This window comes from Alexandromys fortis, unplaced genomic scaffold (genome assembly GCF_014885135.2).
Source record: "Alexandromys fortis isolate MF-2015 unplaced genomic scaffold, M_Fortis_MF-2015_v1.1 scaffold_140, whole genome shotgun sequence".
In the NCBI taxonomy this organism is placed as follows: Eukaryota; Metazoa; Chordata; class Mammalia; order Rodentia; family Cricetidae; genus Alexandromys; species Alexandromys fortis.
Genome location: NW_026068048.1, coordinates 3,238,262 through 3,258,262, shown reverse-complemented (window position 1 = coordinate 3,258,262; position 20,001 = coordinate 3,238,262). Strand labels below are relative to the sequence as shown.

The 20,001-nt window shown below is 43.8% G+C and overlaps 2 protein-coding genes across 3 annotated transcripts in view; one reads left to right on the top strand and one right to left on the bottom strand.

Annotated features, from left to right (window-relative positions):
• The window catches only part of LOC126486670 (androgen-binding protein homolog), a 128,691-nt gene that overhangs the window by 47,114 nt on the left and 61,576 nt on the right, over positions 1 to 20,001 (top strand). The gene's annotated exons all lie outside the window — the stretch shown is intronic.
• On the bottom strand, positions 16,279 to 17,645 carry LOC126486675 (major allergen I polypeptide chain 1-like). The gene is made up of 3 exons (XM_050119039.1): positions 17,559 to 17,645; positions 17,209 to 17,396; positions 16,279 to 16,400 (listed from the first exon to the last, which is right to left on the bottom strand). Exons 1-3 carry the CDS (start codon positions 17,617 to 17,619, stop codon positions 16,371 to 16,373), a joined length of 279 nt encoding a protein of 92 aa, XP_049974996.1. The 5' UTR covers positions 17,620 to 17,645; the 3' UTR covers positions 16,279 to 16,370.

Sequence of the window (20,001 nt, the reverse complement as noted above, 5' to 3'; positions counted from 1 at the left end):
CTGAAATATATCTCTATATATCTAGAAAATCTAAGTAACATGACTACAAACTTGACTATTATTTATGATTATCCATCAACAACCTATATTTCCTAATTATACATTACATTTTAAAAATGAACGACACAATCACAATACCTTAATCAAGATCAGAAATACATATACATATAACAAAATTGACCTTAAATCTCTATCAATAAAGCAAAATCTATACTAATGCAAATTAGTCACATCTATATCACATCCACCTTTAAATGTAAAAAAAAATTATAAACAATATTTGGGAATATGGGCGCAGTTATTTCTCTCCAAACTGCTTTCTGCTGAATGGGGGCATCGTTAATTAGGTCATTTATGGTATAACCTATGTGCTAGTTTCATCTCAGTTGGCAGTTGAGCGAAGCAATTTTCTGAAGGTATTCACAGCAACCCTTCAGGAGGGCGTGGTCCATCATACCATATTGGGATAGAAGCAATCCACAGACGCTCACCCTCTGTGAAAACAAAATAAGAAACTCCTTTCCAAAGCATCATGTCCTTAGATCCAAATTACAAAGTCAAGGCATTTTCAAAATATCTATGTTAGATTAGTTTAGCAGCATTTATAAACAAATATCTTTTAGCATCTGTTGCTCCTTCCTCAGCATTCAAACAATTTATAGAGAGCATAATAGCATACAGTATCAAGATTCTTTGTGTATTTTCCATCTTTGTACGGCTTTATTTTAACTCTATTTTGTTTATTTTTACATTTATTTATTTATTTGTTTGTTTATTTTTTGGGACAGGTTCTCTGTATCTTTAACCTGGAATAACTCTGTAGACCAGGCTGTTCTTGAACTCTCAGAGATCTGCCTGTCTCTGCCTCCCAGGCATTGGGATTAAAGGTGTGTGCTACCACACCTAGAAGTCACAGAGGTCAATCTCCCTCTGCCTCCCAAGTGTTGGGATTAAAGGTGTGTACTACCACACCCTACAACTCTCTTTTTTTTTACTTTAAGAACTTCAACTTTTAGCCTGCATATATTTTTAACACACAGTAAACCGTTTAGAAATTTTCTTTGTCTTTGAATCTCTCTTTACTGTATATCTTTCTTTTTTTGACCACACGAGCCTTTAAATTACTGAGCAATATGGGTGAGATTAAAGCCGTGGCTTTGGCAGCTAGATCCAGCCCATTCCTTAGCTTTCCAGCCTCATGGCTGAAGTACTGGCTGTAGCCATGTTTACTGCCACAACTCTATGGCATTTCAAGGTCCCTGCCAGCAAGCAAGCTTCAGCAGCCCGTGCTTGCAAACCACACGAACCGCCTGCGTAAAAGAGTCAGAGTTTGCCCTGGCAGGACAGCCCACAAAGCTGGCATTTTAAAACAGCGCAGCTTTTTTCCTGCTATGGCTGAAAACCGAAAAGCATGCTTTCAGCTTTTCATCAACACCGTTTAAGTGTTTTGTATCATGACCTCTTAAGAGAGCTGCTAGGTTTTGCAGCTAAAGCTGAGTCAGGAAGCCTCTCTTAGATGAGAGCGCTTACTTGCCTCTAGCAGGCAGAGCAGACCCGAGAGATTGCTGCTACCAAGAAAACATGCTTTGCTCTTTCCCAAGCTTTCTCAGGCTTTCAGTGGATTCAGCTGTCCACACGTCTGGGCGCCATTGTGTTGTAGTAATATGTGCGGCGGGGCTGTGTCCCCAGCACCCCGGCTGCCTGCTAGCTTATGCCCCAAAATAATTACATGGACACTGTATTCTTTTAAACACTGCTTGGCCCATTATATCTAGCTTCTTCTCAGCTAACTCTTGCACCTGGACTAGCCCATTTTAAATAAAGTGTGTAGCACTGAGGTGTGCTTACCAGGAAGATTCTAGCCTATGTCCATCCTGGGCTGGAGCTTGGTTGCATCTGCCTCAGAGAGCAGAGCTATCGCGTCTGCCTGGGAGAGGGGAGCATGGCGCCTCTGAGCTCACTTTCTTTTTTTCCCAGCATTTTGTTCTGTTTACTCCTCCCACCTATGTTCTAACCAATAAAATGGGCCAAGGCAGTTTCTTTATTTTTTAACCAATGACCTTCCTCCATCACCAGGGTCTCTTGATGATGTGTATTTTCTTGTAAAGATAAGAGCAGAACCCTGCCCTAACCCTTATGGGCTTTGCTTACCACCTGTATGATTGTCACCATTGTGGATGAGCTGTCATTTCTCTTTTTTAAGAGATTTCTTCTTTTTAAAGCAAATCTTTATTAATTTTCATGGTATCCATATTTTTTTCTCCTGTGGAAACAAGAACAAAACCCCTTTCCCAATATAGTACATCTCCTGGTTTCCATTGTGAGTCAACACATCCTTGAAATACACTGGTTGATTCAATTCAGAAGTTTTTTCATTATCCAATGCCTCTCTGCTGCTATTGTTCCTTTCTCATTAGCATTAAGAAAATTCAAGCATCATGCAATCTATTTCTGGGGGTATTTTCCATCCCTTTCTGTTTGTTCAGCATATCCTTTATAGTATGATTTGACCCTACTATAACTGCTTGACCTGTAGGATTATTTGATATACTTGTAATGTGTTTTATATTGTAATAGGCAAAAAGGCATTTTATTTTCTTAGATACATATGCTGGACCATTGTTCATCTTATTTGTGCAGGTATACCCATGATGGCCATAACTTACAATAAATGTGTGATTACTGAATCAGGCTTTTCTAAGCTCAAGGCAGTTTTCCATTGAAAACCTGAGTATGTGTCTATGGTGTGGTGTACATATTTTAATTTACTAAACTTTGCAAAGCAGAACACATCCATCTGCCAGATTTCCTTCCTTTGAGTACCCTTAGGGTTACTCTCTGCAGGCAATGGTGTTTGGTTATAGAAAGAGCAAGTAGGACATCTCTTTCTGTACCATCTGGCATAAATTCAGCAGTTTCAATTGAAAGACAACCCTTTATGCATATTGTGAATCAGTAACTATATTGAGAGGTTCTTTAAAATCCTTTAGTACCTTAGGAATAGTATATAATTCTGCCTTCTGGACAGAATTTTAGGGGCTTTGTTCTACCTTACTTAATTCTTCTGATTTATAACCTGCTTTCCTGATTTATTTGCATCAGTATAAAATGTATGGGATCCAGTTATTGGTGCATCAAGTACAATTCAGGGAATAATCCAAGTAGTTCTCTTTATGAGGTTAAGTCTATCACTTTTGGGATAATTGCTATTAATTTTTCCAAAAAGTTTAGCATAAGCCCCTTTCCAGGGTTTATTGTCTTCCCTTAACTTTTTTTTAAAAAAATTTCTTCAGCAGTAAAAGGCACTATAATTTCTGCTGGGTCTATACCTGCTAATTGACAAAGTCTCAATTTACCTTTTATAATTAATTTGGAGACATTTTCCACATAAGTTTTTAATTTTTACTTGGTTTATGTGGTAAAAAGTTTACTCTAAGATAATATCATCTATCTGCTTTAAAATGCATGTAGGAGAAATTCTGGAAGGCAATAACTAGAATACAATTAATATTTGGATTCACCCTATCCACATGTGCCTCCTTAATTTCTCCTCAACAATCATCAATTTTTTCCACTTCACTGTTAATTCTCTGGGACTATTCAAGTCTTTGTCACCATCTAAAGTTTTGTTTAAATCAATTATTAGATCAGGTGTTATCCCAGACTGGAATTGTCTCCTAATAATCTTTGAAAGTCATTAAGAGTCCACAACTGGTCTCTTCAAATTTGTGCCTTTTGTGCTCTACTTTTCTGTAAACTTATTCTGTAACCTAGGTAATTAACAGAATCTCCTCTTTGAATCTTATCAGGAGCAATTTGTAGTCCCCATTGAGGCAAGATTATCTTTACTTCTTCAAACATCCTTTCCAAAGTATCTATATTTGAATCAGATAACAAAATGTCATCCATGTAATGGTAGATTATAGACTTAGGAAATTACCTCCATATCTTTCCAATGGCTGGCTGACAAAGTATTGGCACAGGATGGGGCCATTGAGCCTTCCCTGTGGGAGCATGGTCCATTGATATCTCCTAGTAGGCTGAGAATTATTATATGTAGGCACTGTAAAGGCAAACTTTTCTCTATCCATTTCTTGTAACGGTATAGTGAAAAAACAATCCCTTAAATCAATAACTATGAGAAGCTATCTCTTTGGTAACAGAGAATGCAGGGAATTCCAGATTGTAGAGGTCCCATAGGTTGAATAACCTTGTTGATAGCTCTAAGATCTTTCACCATCCTCCATTTTTCATATTTCTTTTTAACAGCAAATAAAGGAGAATTCCAAAGGCTGGTAGATTCTTCAATATGTTGAGCATCTAGTTGCTCTTGTACTAGTTTTTCTAAAGCCTGAAATTTTTTCTCAGCTAGAGGCCACTGCTTAACCCATGTTGGTTTCTCAGTTAAACATTTTATAGTTAAGGCTGTTGGTACCTCTGAAGGTTTATCAATTGCTTTGTGTTCTTGTACAGCCCGAATGGCTGGTGTCCATCATCTATAATACCTTCTAATAGTTTCCTCAGGAACATAAGTGTTGGGGGCTGCAGGAATGTTAATCTGGGTATTGCATTGCTGCAATAGGTCATGACTCCCAAATTCACTGCAATATTTGCTATATATGGTCACAGTCTTCCTATTTGCCCTTTGTCCCTATGTTTTCAACACATCTCATGCTTTTTTCCCCCCTGAGATAGTGTTCCACTTCCCCGAAATTGAACATCTACCTCTTGAAGAGGCCAATTCAGGTGCCAAGATTCTAGAGTAATGATACTTGCATCCATACCCAATGTCTAATAATCCTTCAATAAAAACGCCATTTATACATATTCTTAGCTTTGGTCTCTGATCATTTATAGAAGTCTGTCAGAACATAATTTTCTTATGTCCTACTGGGGTTTGTAACTCATCTTCCACATTGAACCCATCGTTCAGACCTATATTGTTAACAGCAGGAATTGGATTTTTACATTTTCTTGGTGAGACACGTTCTCCCTAGTAACTGGGAATGACTGGAATACATTCATTATGGGGGCCTGCCAGAGTCCTCCCATGGCATTTCCTGATGGTATCAAGTTGCCTTGTCTATCTTTGTTGACTTTCTTTCATTCGTTCATTGTCAGCCTTTTCCACATCTCCTGCATATACCTGAAGGCTGAGTCTTCCTATTTCTGCCATTCCCAGAAGAGACATTATTCCTAGGAATGCATTGTCTACAATCCCTTCTCAGATGTCCCATTCTACCACAATTAAAACATTTGGTATTTTGATGTCTTCTCTTACCATTATAAATTACTTCTCCTCCCCCAGTTAAGTCCCCCTCCCTCATCAGCCCAAAGAGTGATCAAGGTTCCCTGCCCTGTGGGAAGTCCAAGGACCACCCACCTCCATCCAGGTCTAGTAAGGTGAGCATCCAAACTGCCTAGGCTCCCACAAAGCCAGTACGTGCAGTAGGATCAAAAACCCACTGCCATTGACCTTGAGTTCTCAGTAGTCCTCATTGTCCGCTATGTTCAGCGAGACCGGTTTTATCCCAGGCCTTTTCAGACCCAGGCCAGCTGGCCTTGGTGAATTCCCGATAGAACATCCCCATTGTCTCAGTGTGTGGGTGCACCCCTCGCGGTCCTGAGTTCCTTGCTCATGCTCTCTCTCCTTCTGCTCCTGATTTGGACCTTGAGATTTCAGTCCGGTGCTCCAGTGTGGGTCTCTGTCTCTGTCTCCTTTCATCGCCTGATGAAGGTTAATATTCAGGAGGATGCCTATATGTTTTTCTTTGGGTTCTCCTTCTTATTTAGCTTCTCTAAGAACCCGAATTATAGGCTCAATGTCCTTTATTTATGGCTAGAAACCAAATATGAGTGAGTACATCCCATGTTCCTCTTTTTGGGTCTGGCTTACCTCACTCAGGATAGTGTTTTCTATTTCCATCCATTTGCCTGCAAACTTCAAGAAGTCCTTGTTTTTTACTGCTGAGTAGTACTCTAATATGTATATATTCCATACTTTCTTCATCCATTCTTCAATTGAAGGGCATCTAGGTTGTTTCCAGGTTCTGGCTATTACAAACAATGCTGCTATGAACATAGTAGAGCATATACTTTTGTTGTATGATAAGGCCTCTCTTGGGTATATTCCCAAGAGTGGTATTGCTGGGTCCATGGGTAGGTTGATCCCGAATTTCCTGAGAAACCTCCACACTGCTTTCCAGAGTGGTTGCACAAGTTTGCATTCCCACCAGCAATGGATGAGTGTACCCCTTTCTCCACAACCTCTCCAGCAAAGGCTATCATTGGTGTTTTTGATTTTAGCCATTCTGACAGGTGTAAGATGGTATCTTAAAGTTGTCTTGATTTGCATTTCCCTGATCGCTACGGAAGTTGAGCATAACCTTAAGTGTCTTTTGGCCATTTGAACTTCTTCTGTTGAGAGATCTCTGTTCAGCTCAGTGCCCCATTTTATAATTGGGTTGATTAGCCTTTTACGGTCTAGTTTCTTGAGTTCTTTATATTAAACCATGCCTTTTTAAGGGCTGGGAGAAGTTTGCCCAGGGAGAGAGAGGGAGAGAAGGAGAGAGAGAGAGAAAAAGAGAGACAAGGTCCTGAATAAACTGCTAGCAAGAAGAGCTCCGGTGTCGTGTCATCCTTGCAGGTCGAGGCGGGCGTGACAGGTGGTGGCCCATACGGGGAACCTCCAAACCTTCTCCGTGGAGCCCAGAACTTGCTGCAGTCAGGGGGTGCACCGGTAAATCCTCAGGCAAGATTGAGGAATAGCAATAAATGTGGGTTTTCTGCTCTCACCAATAGAAAAAGGGATAGCAAGATAGTAGAGCCATGACAAGAGTAGACAGGTCAAAATGAAACTAAAAGAATAGGATTTTAGAATGGGTGCTTCAACATCACACCCGAGTTTTCTGGCTCTTAACGAGCTGTTACGGAGCACACTGGAGAGGTTTTTGGCTGAATGTGACACAATTGCACCTTGGTTTGCCGTCTCTGGCAATCTTAATGTGTCATCCTGGGACAAGCTTGGTAGAGATCTGGATTTTGCCACTGAACAAAGTACGCTAAGGAAAGGAGTTATATTCATGTGGTTTGAATTACCGAGACCTCCTGAGTTTGTAGTGGAGTGTGAGCAGCTGCGCCTCCAAGGCCAAGGAGCTCCAGGCGGCAAGCGCAGAAGAGAAGCAAAGTGTGCAAACACCCAGGGCCTGCCTCAAGGACCAGCAAGGCAAGAATGCTAGGCCCTCTCCCAGCATGGATGCCTCAGGGTGTAGAAGCACAGATCCATTGGCCTGATCTCTGTCCTAGCCCGGGGCAACCGGCGGGATGGGATCCGCCTCACCCCAAAGGGGTCGGGCTGGGGGCTGGCTGCTCCACGCTACCATGCCTCCACCTTCCAGCTCGGTGGGGAGGTGGAGTCTCTGCCTCTCCCCAGTCGCTGCTATCACCCGCATCCCAGCGTGGCTGGAAAATGGCAGTAAAGTGCATCGCAATGCAGTTATGATCATTCAGGCCTTCACGGTCATTGAAGCAGGACAGTCCCCTCAAGCTTGGTTATCTATATTTGAGCACAGGATGCGAGGCTTTTGCACTGCACTTGAGGTCAGAGAAACCAACCTCAAGAAGAGCAAGTCTGATTGCATGTGGGTTGGTGTCTAACTCCCACCTCTGTAAAAGGACACCAGACAGGTCTAGTGTTCTCTGAGTGGATGACACCTGGATAAACACTAGTACGTGTTCCATTTTTAACAGAGATCAGACCTCTACTCTTGCCTGTTGCTTTACAAAACAAAAGGGGGAACTGTAGAGAACTGCGTGGAGCCACACCTGATAATCAGCTCCTAATATTGGCTAAGGTATGATCACGCAATGATTGTCAGCTGCTTGCATATGCGTGAACTTATGGACAGTGCCCATTTGGCAATCTGGGGTTGGTAGCCCATCCCTTTTTAAGGGCTGGGAGAGGTTTGCCCAGGGAGAGAGAGGGAGAGAAGGAGAGAGAGAGAGAGAGAGAGAGAGAGAGAGAGAGAGAGAGAGAGAGAGAGAGGAAGAGAGAGAGAGAGAGAGAGAGAAGGTCCTGAATAAACTGCTAGCAGGAAGAGCTCCGGTGTCACATCATCCTTGCTGGTTGAGGCAGACATGACAAGCTCCTAGGTCTCTTTAACCTCAATGGACAGATTTTTAGTCAGTAATTCTCACCACCCCTCAGCTGCCAAGCTCCTGGGACACCCGTACTGGTACCATCCCTCCAGGTTCAAGTAGGTACCTACCCAGGATGCTTGGTCTGTTCAGCAGTTAGTACCTCCCACCCTCTGGTTCTCTAAGATGCCACAATAAAGAACCTATCTGCTCCTCATCCTGGTACACTCATCTTTGTTGATACAAACAAGATTGGTAATAACAATATTTTTTTCTCATCTCCCTCAAGGAACAGATGCCTGGCATCTCTGGGGTGACAGTAAACAGGATGACTCTCCAGCCACACCTTTCACTGAGCATGAGCCCACCAACTCCCAACCCTGATGTGGGAGTGATTTCTTACTAATAAAGAAACTGCCTAGGCCCATTTGATAGGCCAACCCTTAGGTAGGCGGAGAAAGCAGAACAGGATGCTGGGAAAAAGAAGCTTAGTCAGGGAGTCGCCATGATTCTCCCACTCCAGACAGACGCAGGTTAAGATCCTCCCTGGTAAGCCAGCTCGTGGGCTACACAGAATATTAGAAATGGGTTAGAACAATATGTAAGAGCTAGCCAATAAGAAGCTGGAACTAGCCGGGCCAGGCAGTATTTAATAGAATACAGTTTCCGTGTAATTATTTCGGGCATAAGCTAGCCATGCGGGCAGCCGGGAGCCAGGGATGCAGCCCTGCCGCTCCTATTTCAACACAACCCTCCCCTCTTCCATGTTGCCCATACTCACAGGAGGTAGACAGACTTGAGCCAATGCCTCTTTTTCCTAAAAGATCCTAAAATTCTGGTCATAAGCATTACCTCAGCTCCTTGTCACCCCTTATAAAAAAGCCTGGAATGGAATATTAAGTTGAGGGGCTCATCCCAGGTCCCAGAATCCATCTTTTAAAGCCCCCTCTTTTGAGAGCTCCTTCAGTCCAAACCTTGGACCCTGCCCCAAAATGGTCAAGACCACTCCCACAGGCTATATAAACTGCCTCACAGAGTATAAACAGGTGGACTTCACTCTTCCATTTTGGTGATCTTGTTGGCTTTCTGTTTCCCCCCTCAGGGCCACCCAAGGGCACAGACATCCTATTAAACCTAGATATCTTTTAATTTGTTCTTATTCAATCTGATCAGCATTATTTGCATTGGCAGAGAGGCTTGTTTAAAAAATATTCCCAACACTCTCAATATGGGCCCACTTTTCCTTTTCACAAACTTTGTTAGAAAATATGGCTCTAGATGCCTTGCCTCCTGGGAAACAGATACATATGGCCAAAGCATCCCTGTCAGGAGGGGATTACCTGTTATGGAAAGCTGAATTTGTGTATCAGTGTCAAGGCACAATTGAAATAAATCAGATTGCTTTGAGACCTTTTAATAAAGAAATACAACATCTCTGATTACATTAATTTTGTTCAGATATTTTGCTCTCATATACTCAAGGCTGAGCTATGACTACTGCATTACAAGGAAAACCAAGTATGTTGTCTTCCAACTAAGGCCAGTGGCGAGAGAGAGTTGTTGGACCTCTGGGAAGTTGCTTTTGGTGTGGTCAGATGGGGCACCTGATAAGGGAATAGACCTATGGGAAAGAAAGGAGCTGGGATTGTTTCAGAGATGCCAGAAAGTGAAGCTTTGGGCTAATGAATGTGAACCAAAGGATGCCCAAGGGAATCTTCTGCAGGGAAACAAGCAGAGGGGCCTACCTCAGGCCCAAGGCAATGTTTTGGGATCCTCCAGGAGTCTGTCTTCCTCAAGGAAATCCATTCAGGACCTCTGCAGAGCAACCCTGGCAGTGCAGGATTGTATCTCAGCTCTACCAAATTGATGATAATTTTCCAGTTCATTCATTGTTGCAATTTCCCCAAACATATTCCTTTATATTTCCTAAAACTGTGAGAAAAGATCCCATAAAAGATGCTATGCTGGTTTTTACTGATTGTTTCTTCAATGGAAGATCTGCCTATGTTATTAATGGTGGAGGTCATGTAGTACAAACAGCTCCAGCTTCATCTCAGAGGGTAGAAGTATGAGCTATAGCTACTGTTTTCCAGATATTTGTAAATAGTTCATTCAGTTTGTATACTGATAATCCTTACATTTTAGAGCCCCTCGAGTTATAGAGACAGTTTCTTCCACTGGGATTAATAATGGTCAAGTTAGGACACTATTCAGCAGATTCAAGATGCCACTCATCAAAGAAAGTTGACATGCTTTGTGGGTCATATGAGTTCATTCCAATCCTTCTGACCTTCTAGTGAATGGTAATGCATCAGCTCATAAATGAACACAGATGGTTGCTTTGTCCCAGGTAGAACTGGCTCAACATTCACATACCTGTCACCATCAGAATATCAGTTGTTTAAGAAAACAATTTGTTTTTACCAGGGAAATTGGTCGTCAAATTGTTAAACAATGTTTTTCTCCCCCACAGTGTTTGCCTATGCCTCCCTAAGGGGTAAATGCTCGAGGTCTTCTTCCTAATCATTATGGCAAATGGATGTTACTCACATTGCAGAATTTGGCAAATTAAAATATGTGGCTGTGACAGTCGATACATACTCAGGGTTCTTGATAATCACTATGCAATTGGGGAATCCACCCAGCATGTGATATGTGATACCTTATTGTTTAAAATGTTTTTCATATTTGGGGATTCCTAGAATTAGAAAAACATAGAATGTATCCCGATATATTAGTAAAGCATTCCATCAGATTTGCTCCCATGTAAAAGTGAGCATAAAACAGGCATTTCTTATTATCCTTAAGGATGAGGTGTTCTTGAATGAGCCCATGGCCATCTCAAGATGCAGCTTAAAAATAAAATTAATAAAAATTAATAAATGGGCCGGGCGATGGTGGCGCACGTCTTTAATCCCAGCACTCGGGAGGCAGAGGCAGGTGGATCTCTGTGAGTTCGAGACCAGCCTGGTCTACAGAGCTAGTTCCAGGACAGACTCCAAAGCCACAGAGAAACCCTGTCTCGAAAAACCAAATAAAAAAAAATTAATAAATGGGAAGTTTTACCCTTAGTCACCACATAATGCTTTAAATTATGCCTTTTTTATTTTAAATTTTCTGATGGTGGATGCCTGTGAGCAATCTGTCATGGATAGATTTTGGCATGATGGCACTCAAGCAAATTTTCCTCAAGTAAAATGGAAGGATCCTTCCTCTAGAGTATAGAAGATTCTCAAACCTGTTTTGATATGGGGTCAAAGGCATGTTTGTGCTTTTTCACAGAAGAAAATGAAGCTCGACAGCTGCCTAAGAATTTGGTGTGGTGTGTGGAACATAGGAGTGATGGTGCTGCCCTGATGATATTGTGGCTGCTGCTGCCCCCTAGAGGAGTTGGAGTAAGATCTGCTGAACCTATGTTCCTTATCCACAGATATTGCATCCTGCATTTAGAGAAGAGGAGGAGATTATAGTGATGGTTAATGATTCCTGGCTTCCTTGCTATACCTGAAGCATCAATTTCCCAGAACTCTGTGAGTTTTAATTATTCTGGATTTGGATGAGGAATGCCTACTGAGCATTTATCCACAGTGTTTCATGGGATGCAGAAGTCATCTTTGCCAATATAGTGTTCATCTGCTGTTGAGATAGAAGGCCTGGAGAACAGGTACCCTCTGTGATAAAGAGATTTGTTGGAGCAATCAAACACTATTATGGAGGTGTTGTGTGGCTAAAATTTCTCTTCTGTAAATGAGGAAGAGTGGGAGGTTTCTCCTGCTGGCATTTGGATCTCAAGGACAGGAACCACTCAAACATATCTTTGGAAGTTGGCAGCAGTGATGCATTGGACTTTAGGAGAGGTAAAAAGAAAGGTTCAGAATTATGAAGTTCTTCATACCTCACCCACCAAAAAATCATTTTTTGCTTCCTGATTGGGTCAAATTTATGTAAATTGTAGTTTAACCCATTGTATGTCCATTGTTAATATTCACACTAGAATTACGGTATTGCCCTGATGTGGGATTTCCCTCTGGATGCTGTGAATACCATTGGTTAAAAAGGAGCTGCTTTGGGCCTATTGTAGGGCAAAGTAGGGCAAGATGGGAGTTCCAAGCAGATAGAGGATGGGAGAGTAGGAGGAGTCAATGAGATGTCATGCAGCCACTGCAGGAGACAGATGAAGGACACTGGACTGAAACTTGCCAGTAGACCACAACCACATGGTGATACACAGATTAATAGAAATGGGTTAATTTAAGATATAAGAGGCCTGATGATGGTGGAACATGCCTTTAATCCAAGCACTTGGGAGGCAGAAGCAGGTAGATCTCTGTGAGTTTGAAGCCTCCTCGTCTACAAGAGCTAGTTCCAGAACAGGCTTCAAAGGTACAGAGAAATCCTGTCATGAAAAAACAAATGTTTTAAAATATAAGTGCTTGCTAGGAATATGATTAAGATAATAGGACAAACAATGTTTGAATTAATGAATTTTCTGTGTTCTTAGTTCTGATCTATCTGGCCAGGAAACTAACGAGCAGCCTCTGTCTACACTGACAAGTTAATGAATGTTTGTAACCTCTTCTGGTCACTATGAAAGTGTTACTGGATGGAAAATGGATAGAGCTCATCTGAGAGGAATTTGGCATGATGCTAATGAGTCCTTATAGTTGATGAAATTAATAAGGCAAAATTGAATTTTGATGTGCTAAAATGGCTAAAGATATAAAGGAACAATTTTAAAAAGGTCACGCCCATCATAGTCAATCTTTACTCCTTTATTAGAAAGTATTGTAGCCATAGGAGCATGTGTATTGTTAGACATCATTTGCTTGCCTATGATTATCAAGTTACTTGGGAACTCTCTGTGGAAAGTTGGCTAAGGGGTGCATGACATCAAGCTACACGCTCTGCCTTAACCCTTTATAATCAGATGCTGATAGTCAAAGATGGACAAGATCTTTTTGCTTTCAGTTAATCTAAGCCTGGGTACACATGTTGGAATGTGTGTATTGATGACATACCTAAGGACAACCTAAGACAGGCACAGTCACCTGTCCTGTGGCAGAAGGGCAGGATTCAAAAATAAATTGAAAAGCAGGAAATCTGTGGGAGCCCACAGTGACTCTATTTCCATCTTGACTGAAACCCAGAGAGTTCAAGTTTGTCAAGGCCAAATAACAGGATGTTTGAATTGGTCATTACTAGATGTTTTGAGTATTGAGGAGGTAATTATGCTTGCGTTTTTTTCGTATCATTAGTAAGGAAGCCTTTTGCCCTCCCCTTCGGCTTTGGGTATATAAGAACTATAAGAAATAAACTTGAGGCTGTTACTGCATTCACTGGAAGCCCTCCAGATACTATCTTCCGTCTTTTGTCTCTTTTGTTCTCAATCCTCACTCCCATTTTCAGGCATGTTCAAACAGGGTTGCTGGTCCTGACAAGCCTGCAATGAGATAATCCCAGATTTGCCCAGAGGTCTGGGAGAAGAAATGGAAAGCCATCTGGTGATTCAGTGACTACATTGGATGCAGATTCCACATATATCTCCAGTGTGTGTTTGTGGTTGAAAAGTCACTGGCAAATAGATTTTTCATGAATTTGTGACCCAAAACTTGGACACAAGATGAAGCACAAATCTAATTAAACTTATCAATAAAAACTAGTAGTCAGATATCAGGGTAAAAACCTGAAAACTCAGAGAAGTAAGGGAGCCGCCATCAGTGACTTCCTACCTCTTCTGTTCCTGGACAAACGGGCTGAGATCTTAACTCTGCTCAGCCTTATCACTTCCTATTTTCTCCTTTTACAGACCTCCAGACCTCTATGGTTAAGCAGTGGCTATCTCCACCCTCAACCTTGAAGCAAACCAGCTTCGCAGGTCCTGCAACTGTCACTAACCCTCCCATTTATCTATAACCTTATCCACCAGCCCAAATTGCCCCTCCCCCCCGTGGGTTAGCACAAATGTCTGTAGAATGGTCACAGTTATAGGTCCCTGTATCACTGTCAAATCACCTTACTGTTCTGCTTTCCTACCCATTCCAAGGAAAGTAACTCTTGGAAGCCTTGGTACCCTGCCAAAAACAGCTACAACCCATGAACGTGATAACGTTTTCTGATTTTGTGATGCCCATCTCAGTCTGAGAGATCAGGTCCATGTTCTTAATCTGGTTCCCCATCCCCATCCTTGATCCCATCAATGCTACCACCAATCCCCGAATTCTTTCCTTTCCTAAATGTGACATAGTTCTACTTCTATTCACATTGGATCACTAAAATAGAGTGTGTTTATTTGGAGCCTCTGTTCTGAACTCTAGCCACTCAGTGCCTTCTCAGAGTTCTCTAGAACAGCTCAGATTCAACACAGGCTCAAACCTACTTCTTTTTTTCTTCTTTTTTTATGCTGCTGTTTACTTGCTTGGTTTTTTGAGGCAGAGTTTCAGTGCATAATGCTGGCTCTGGAACTTGATCTGTAGAACAAGCTAGTCTCAAACTCAGAGGTCCACCTGTCTTGGTCTTCTGAATGCTGGGATTAAAAGGTGTGCACCACCATCATCTGGCCCAAAATTACTTAGCATTCATTTTTAAAATCCTGTACAACTGACCTTTCAATGTCAGCTGATAGCATTTCCTTCCTTCCATTGACTCATGACTCTCCTTTGGTTTGTAGGTATAAAAGGCTGGAGATGGCTCAGAAGTTAAGAGATTGGCTGCTCTTTCTGGGGCTCCAGTTTGATTCCCAGCACCCACAAGGCTGCTCACAACCATCTATAACTTCAATGTCCTGGGGCACTGAACGTCATATGCAGAGATATACATGCAAGCTAAACACCCACTATTATATACAATATAGTCTTTTCAATTCACAGTGTCACCAGCGGTCTCAGAATCAAAGTTGCTCAGTTCATCTGCTCCATTTCCCATCACTCCCGATGTGCATCTCCAAGTGTCTCAACATATGGGTCTCACTATAGAGAAGACTTCTTGGAACTTCCTTCACTGGGTGACAGAAAAAGAGACATCCCCAGCGCCCAGCCAGGCTGTGGGGATGTCAGTAAACTGCTGATGTCAAACCTTAGGAACCTCAAGACCCAAAGTGCGGCCACTTCAGAGCAACAAGTGCATGTTAGGTAGGAGGCTGCTCACTCAAGGACAGGAATGGTCTCGTGGTTAGGTACTGACTGACTATGTTTTCCTTTGTTCTGCCATTGTATATAAGCAAGTTCTAAAATAAACTCTGGGCTCTTTGGCTGTTTCAGCATAACCAAACAGATCGGATTCTATCCTGTGTTTTCTGTGTGTTTCTTTTATCTTGCATTTTCTTATTCTTAACATAATCCTAATCCAGGAACCCTAACTGGCTTTGTGGGAGCAGGTTCCTACAGATGACCTTGGAGTTAATAGTATTCCCTTATTTCTATTCAAATACTTGTGAACTCATCTCTTATAAAGTCAGTTGTGGAGCTGATGAGATGGCTCAAGAGGTAAAGGCACTTGCTCCCTACCCTGGAAACCTGAGTTCAATCCCCAGGAGCTGCATGGTAGGAGAGCACCTTTGATGTCTATACATACATAGATACATACATGGAAAAACACACACACACACACACACACACACACACACAGAAACACACAGAGAAAAGTAGCAACAAAGGAAGTCATAGCCCAGAAGCCTGAGGCAGGTACCCACATCCCATCTGTGGGCAGATTTTATAGATGGGGCCCAGAGGCCCAGAGGAGCACTGTGACATGTGTATACTACACAATTGGTCCATGTCCCCAGCAGAGTACAGAAAAAACAGATTTTATTGTATGGAAACTGTGTGATCCTCAGCAGACACTCAGACTTCTGGCCCTTCACTGTTCCATGTTCCTGGGGAGTTCATTTGGGGCTGTCATGTATGTGACCTATGGACCATGGACTATGAAAGTGACAGACACTCTGGTTGTGGTGACTGTGGTCTCCTAGCATCATCCCCTGATGCATTCTGCAGGGGATTTTGGCAGTGTTGCAATTAGTAGTGACAGTTCAAATTCCCACTGGTTGTCCCTGCCATGTCCCAAACCATTCAATGCCCAAACTCAAATCCAAACAGTCCAGACTCCCCTGTGAATTGCAAGGTTTTTATTGTTGGAACCCTGTTTGTAGACACCTGGAGGGTAGGGGTAGGGCTTGCCGCATCTATGCAGGGGAGCAGGCAAGTGGCTTCTTTGAGTCTCTGGCAAAGATGAAATCATCAACAGAATTTGTTAGCTTCTATTTTATCCTGCAAAGAGAAAGGCGGCAGAGCCTCAGAGGTGAAGGAGATCTCAAAAATCAAACATGGGCTACAACTTGGGAGGGATCTGCACTCTGTCTGCAATAGCTCCTGGGTCTGACTTGGACCTGGAAGTCTCCTTTTCATTCTGTCTCCAATACACCACATCAGGGCAAACCTCGTAAACAGCCTCCAATCCAGCCTGATGGGAAGAGCCACCTGCCCTCGGCACACCATGGGCACATGTGGGGCAGAATGGAGAAGCAGCTGGGGAGGGCCTGGCAGGACTCCAGGTTGAGCCTGTGGGAAACTGTGGTCTCTCAGTGAACTGATTCCGGTCACATGATGACCTCAGAGGCATGCAATGGGGTGGTTACAATCCCACCAGTTCTAGGGACAAAATGGGATTCAATTAGATTCTGTACTTGAGCAACCCAGGCCTGGATTACACAGTGACTTCAAGATACAGGGTACAAGAAAAAAGATGAGTGTGTGGGGCTGCGGTGGCAGACTTTAAAAGTTAGAATAAAAGATCCGGGCTGAAGAAGGGGTGCCAGGTGCTGATGTAGCTGGACTCAGGAGGCTGGGCCAGAAAGCCTGATGGTGGCAAGCAGTATTGTGGGGGCAGGGGTCCTGGGGGGTGTTGTCTGGCTTGACTGAGCTGATCAGCCAGTGTCCTTCCTGTCCCTTCCTCCTGACATCTTTCTGGGTTCCCAGAGAAGTTGCAGTGCTGGGAGGGAATGCATGCACGCTCCATCCCTAAGTTGGTGTGAGCAGGTGGCACACAGGCTCCGATGCAGACACACAGAGAACTCACCACCAAACTCTGCAAATTCGCCTTGTCTTCCGCTGTCATCTTGTTATCAACACATATCTTCAGATTTTTAGCTTTTTCCAAAGTGGCAGAGTTATTCTTGTACTGGCTCACGAAATTCACATAGTCAGTCACAGATGGGCCAAGGAAAAGACCAATCTTCTCATTTATAACAGGGCAAATGCCACAATCTAGAACACAGACAAAGATGATCCACCCTTGAAAGCTTCGCATCAGAACACAGATATCCTTTCTGGGGAGTGAGGGTGTTAAATCCCTGAAGACCCAGCATCCCTGACACCCACACCATAGTACCCACTTCCCCCTGAGGTCACCCACATTCTAGTACTCACTTCCTCCTGAAGTCAGGAGCAGGGCAGCCCCAAGCAACACAAGAGCACCAGTGAGCTTCATGGTAATGGCGGCAGGTGCTCCTACCCAGTTTGGGCCCCTTTTATAACTGCCCTGTGCTGCTCAGGGTGCAGGAAATAAATGGGTCTGAGCCCTCCAGGCCCCTCCCAGAACCCTGCTTGAAACTCCCCGGGGCTGTGCCAGGGGGAAATGTGTGTTTTGGCAAGACAGTTAGATCCTGGTCAACAATGGGCCCTGGCTCAGCCTGGTCCCTTCTTAGTGCTCTGCTTAAGGTCACATGTCATGTGAAGACCCAGGAAGTGATGAGTAGAGAGAAGGAAAGGGTCCCTCCATCAGGCCTCCAGAGTGAGGTCTCTGTCTCCCTGTCACACCAGGGAACTCACCGTTTATTAAAAGCTACCAGTGTCTAGGTCAGACCAGGTAGGGACTCCTGCTCTGACTGTTTCTGTCCCTGCCCCCATCTTTCACTTGCTTCACTGCTCCATTGAAGCCGACTCTCACCCTGGGGTCCTCCTGTTGTCACGGTCATCCTGCAACTCCATCTTTCTGTTGTTGTTGTTGTTTTTTTTTTGTTTTGTTTTGTTTTGATATAGGGTCTCTAGACGCAGGCCTTGCTTTCCTGTAACTCACAGAGATCTGCCTGCCTCTGTTTCCTGAGTACTGGGATTAAAGGCGTGTGCCACCACTGCGTGGATAATATGTGAGTTTTTGTGGTGTGTGGTATTGTATGTGGTATATTTGTGTGGTGTCTGTATGGTGCTTATTTGTGGTGTGTCTGTGTGTGGTATGTGTGTTTGGTGCTTGTATGTGTGTTTGGTATGTAGTATGTATCTAGTATGTGTGTCTGCTCTCTTTGTATAATATGTGTGTGGTATGTGTGTGTGTGTGTGACAAATTCAACTTTCCCTGTGATTGGTGGTAAACACTGTTAAAATCCATTGATAACTGCCTGGTATGGTGTCAAACACTTTTAATTTTAGCACTTAGGAGACAGAGGCAGGTGGACCATGGTGAGTTTGACGTCAGCTGGTCCACACAGGAGGAAGTTCCAGGCCAGCCAGATATACAGGTTCATACTACAAGTGCCTCCCTCATGTTCATTTTCTCAAAACTAAGTAAAGATTCTTCATTTGAAGCAATCTGACCCCCTAATTGGTCACTGCCTGACTGTCTTGCTGCTCCAGTTGCTTTGACTTTCCACCAAGAACCCAGCATGATGGCCTTGACGGCAGCACCAGCCACTTTGAATACTCCACAGATTCTCTGGGAAACTAGAGGGAAATCTCAGGTGGTTCTTCCAGATTCTGAAGACTCAGCCGTGGTCCAGCAGATTCAGAGTATCTAGCAGAGTTAGGGTATCGGAATTCTAGATGACCCTTCAACCATTTAATTTCGCTCAGACAGGAAGCACCCCCCGATACCCAGTGGCCCAACAGAGGGGGCTGCTAAGAGGCAGGCTGTGGTAGGCTCCAGTGCCCCTCTGCCCTATGGAGGGGGGCTTCTTAGGCCCCCTCCATTCACAGCACAGGGAGACGTGGTCACACTCTCTCCCCTGGGACTGACATTGTAGGCCTCATGAGAGGATTCTGCCTTTTGCCTGCCCTATTTCAGGAGTGTGGGCTGAAGGGACAATGATGGAAAAGGAGGCAGTGGAGCAAAGGCTGAGGCAGGGGAATGACAGTTGAGGAGTCAGCAGGCAGGCACCTTGATGTGTGCTGGCTGAAGCATTGGGCAGGGACAGGGCAGGAAAAGGAAGGGGCACAGTAAGAGAGGCAGAGCAGAGTCTGAGGAAGGATCAAAGGGGACAGATCCAGAGGACAGAAACTTCAGGACCTGTTTGACAAAGAGGTTCAGGGAGCTGTGGTGTCTGTAGACACAAGAGCCTCGCCAGGGCCAAGAGCCACAGCACTGCTGAGTGTCAAGGAGGTCTGACTTTCTACCCATGAGTCTCTGGGTCCTATGCTGGTGTGAGGCCTGTTCACTAGAGGGTTCCTCCTGCTGCTGCTCCCATCTGCCAGCTGCTTCTGCTCCTGCTGGGACACATGGAGGGCAATGAAAGCTGCCCAATCCAGCAGCTGGAGAGTGCCCCTTCCTGCACCCATTTCTACCTTTGTGAGCAGAGGGATCCCAGACAGAAAACTGGGGCACACCTGCCTCAGCCTCCCACAAGCAAACGGGGATTCCATGTGGGAAGCCCCAGTCTTCCCCTCATTTCTCTGGACTCTGCCAGTCCCCTGACCACTCTGTGCCTGGAAACCAGAACTCCATTACCCTGGCCTGTTTGTCATCCGAAGCATCTCTGTACCAGGTACGGAACCATGTGTCCATAAGCATGACCCCAGGGAGAACCCGGACGTCCACATGCTCTGCCCTCATGTCTGATGTGCTCGCCCTTCACCTGGCTGGGAGATTCGATGCTTCATT

Coding starts and splice junctions, on each gene's coding strand:
- LOC126486675 (XM_050119039.1), bottom strand. CDS start 17,619: ATGAAGCTCACTGGTGCTCTTGTGTTGCTTGGGGCTGCCCTGCTCCTG. Junction 17,397..17,558: donor GCTCCTGACTTCAGGAGGAA/GTGAGTACTAGA, acceptor TCTGTGTTCTAG/ATTGTGGCATTTGCCCTGTT. Junction 16,401..17,208: donor CGAATTTGCAGAGTTTGGTG/GTGAGTTCTCTG, acceptor TTCTCTTTGCAG/GATAAAATAGAAGCTAACAA.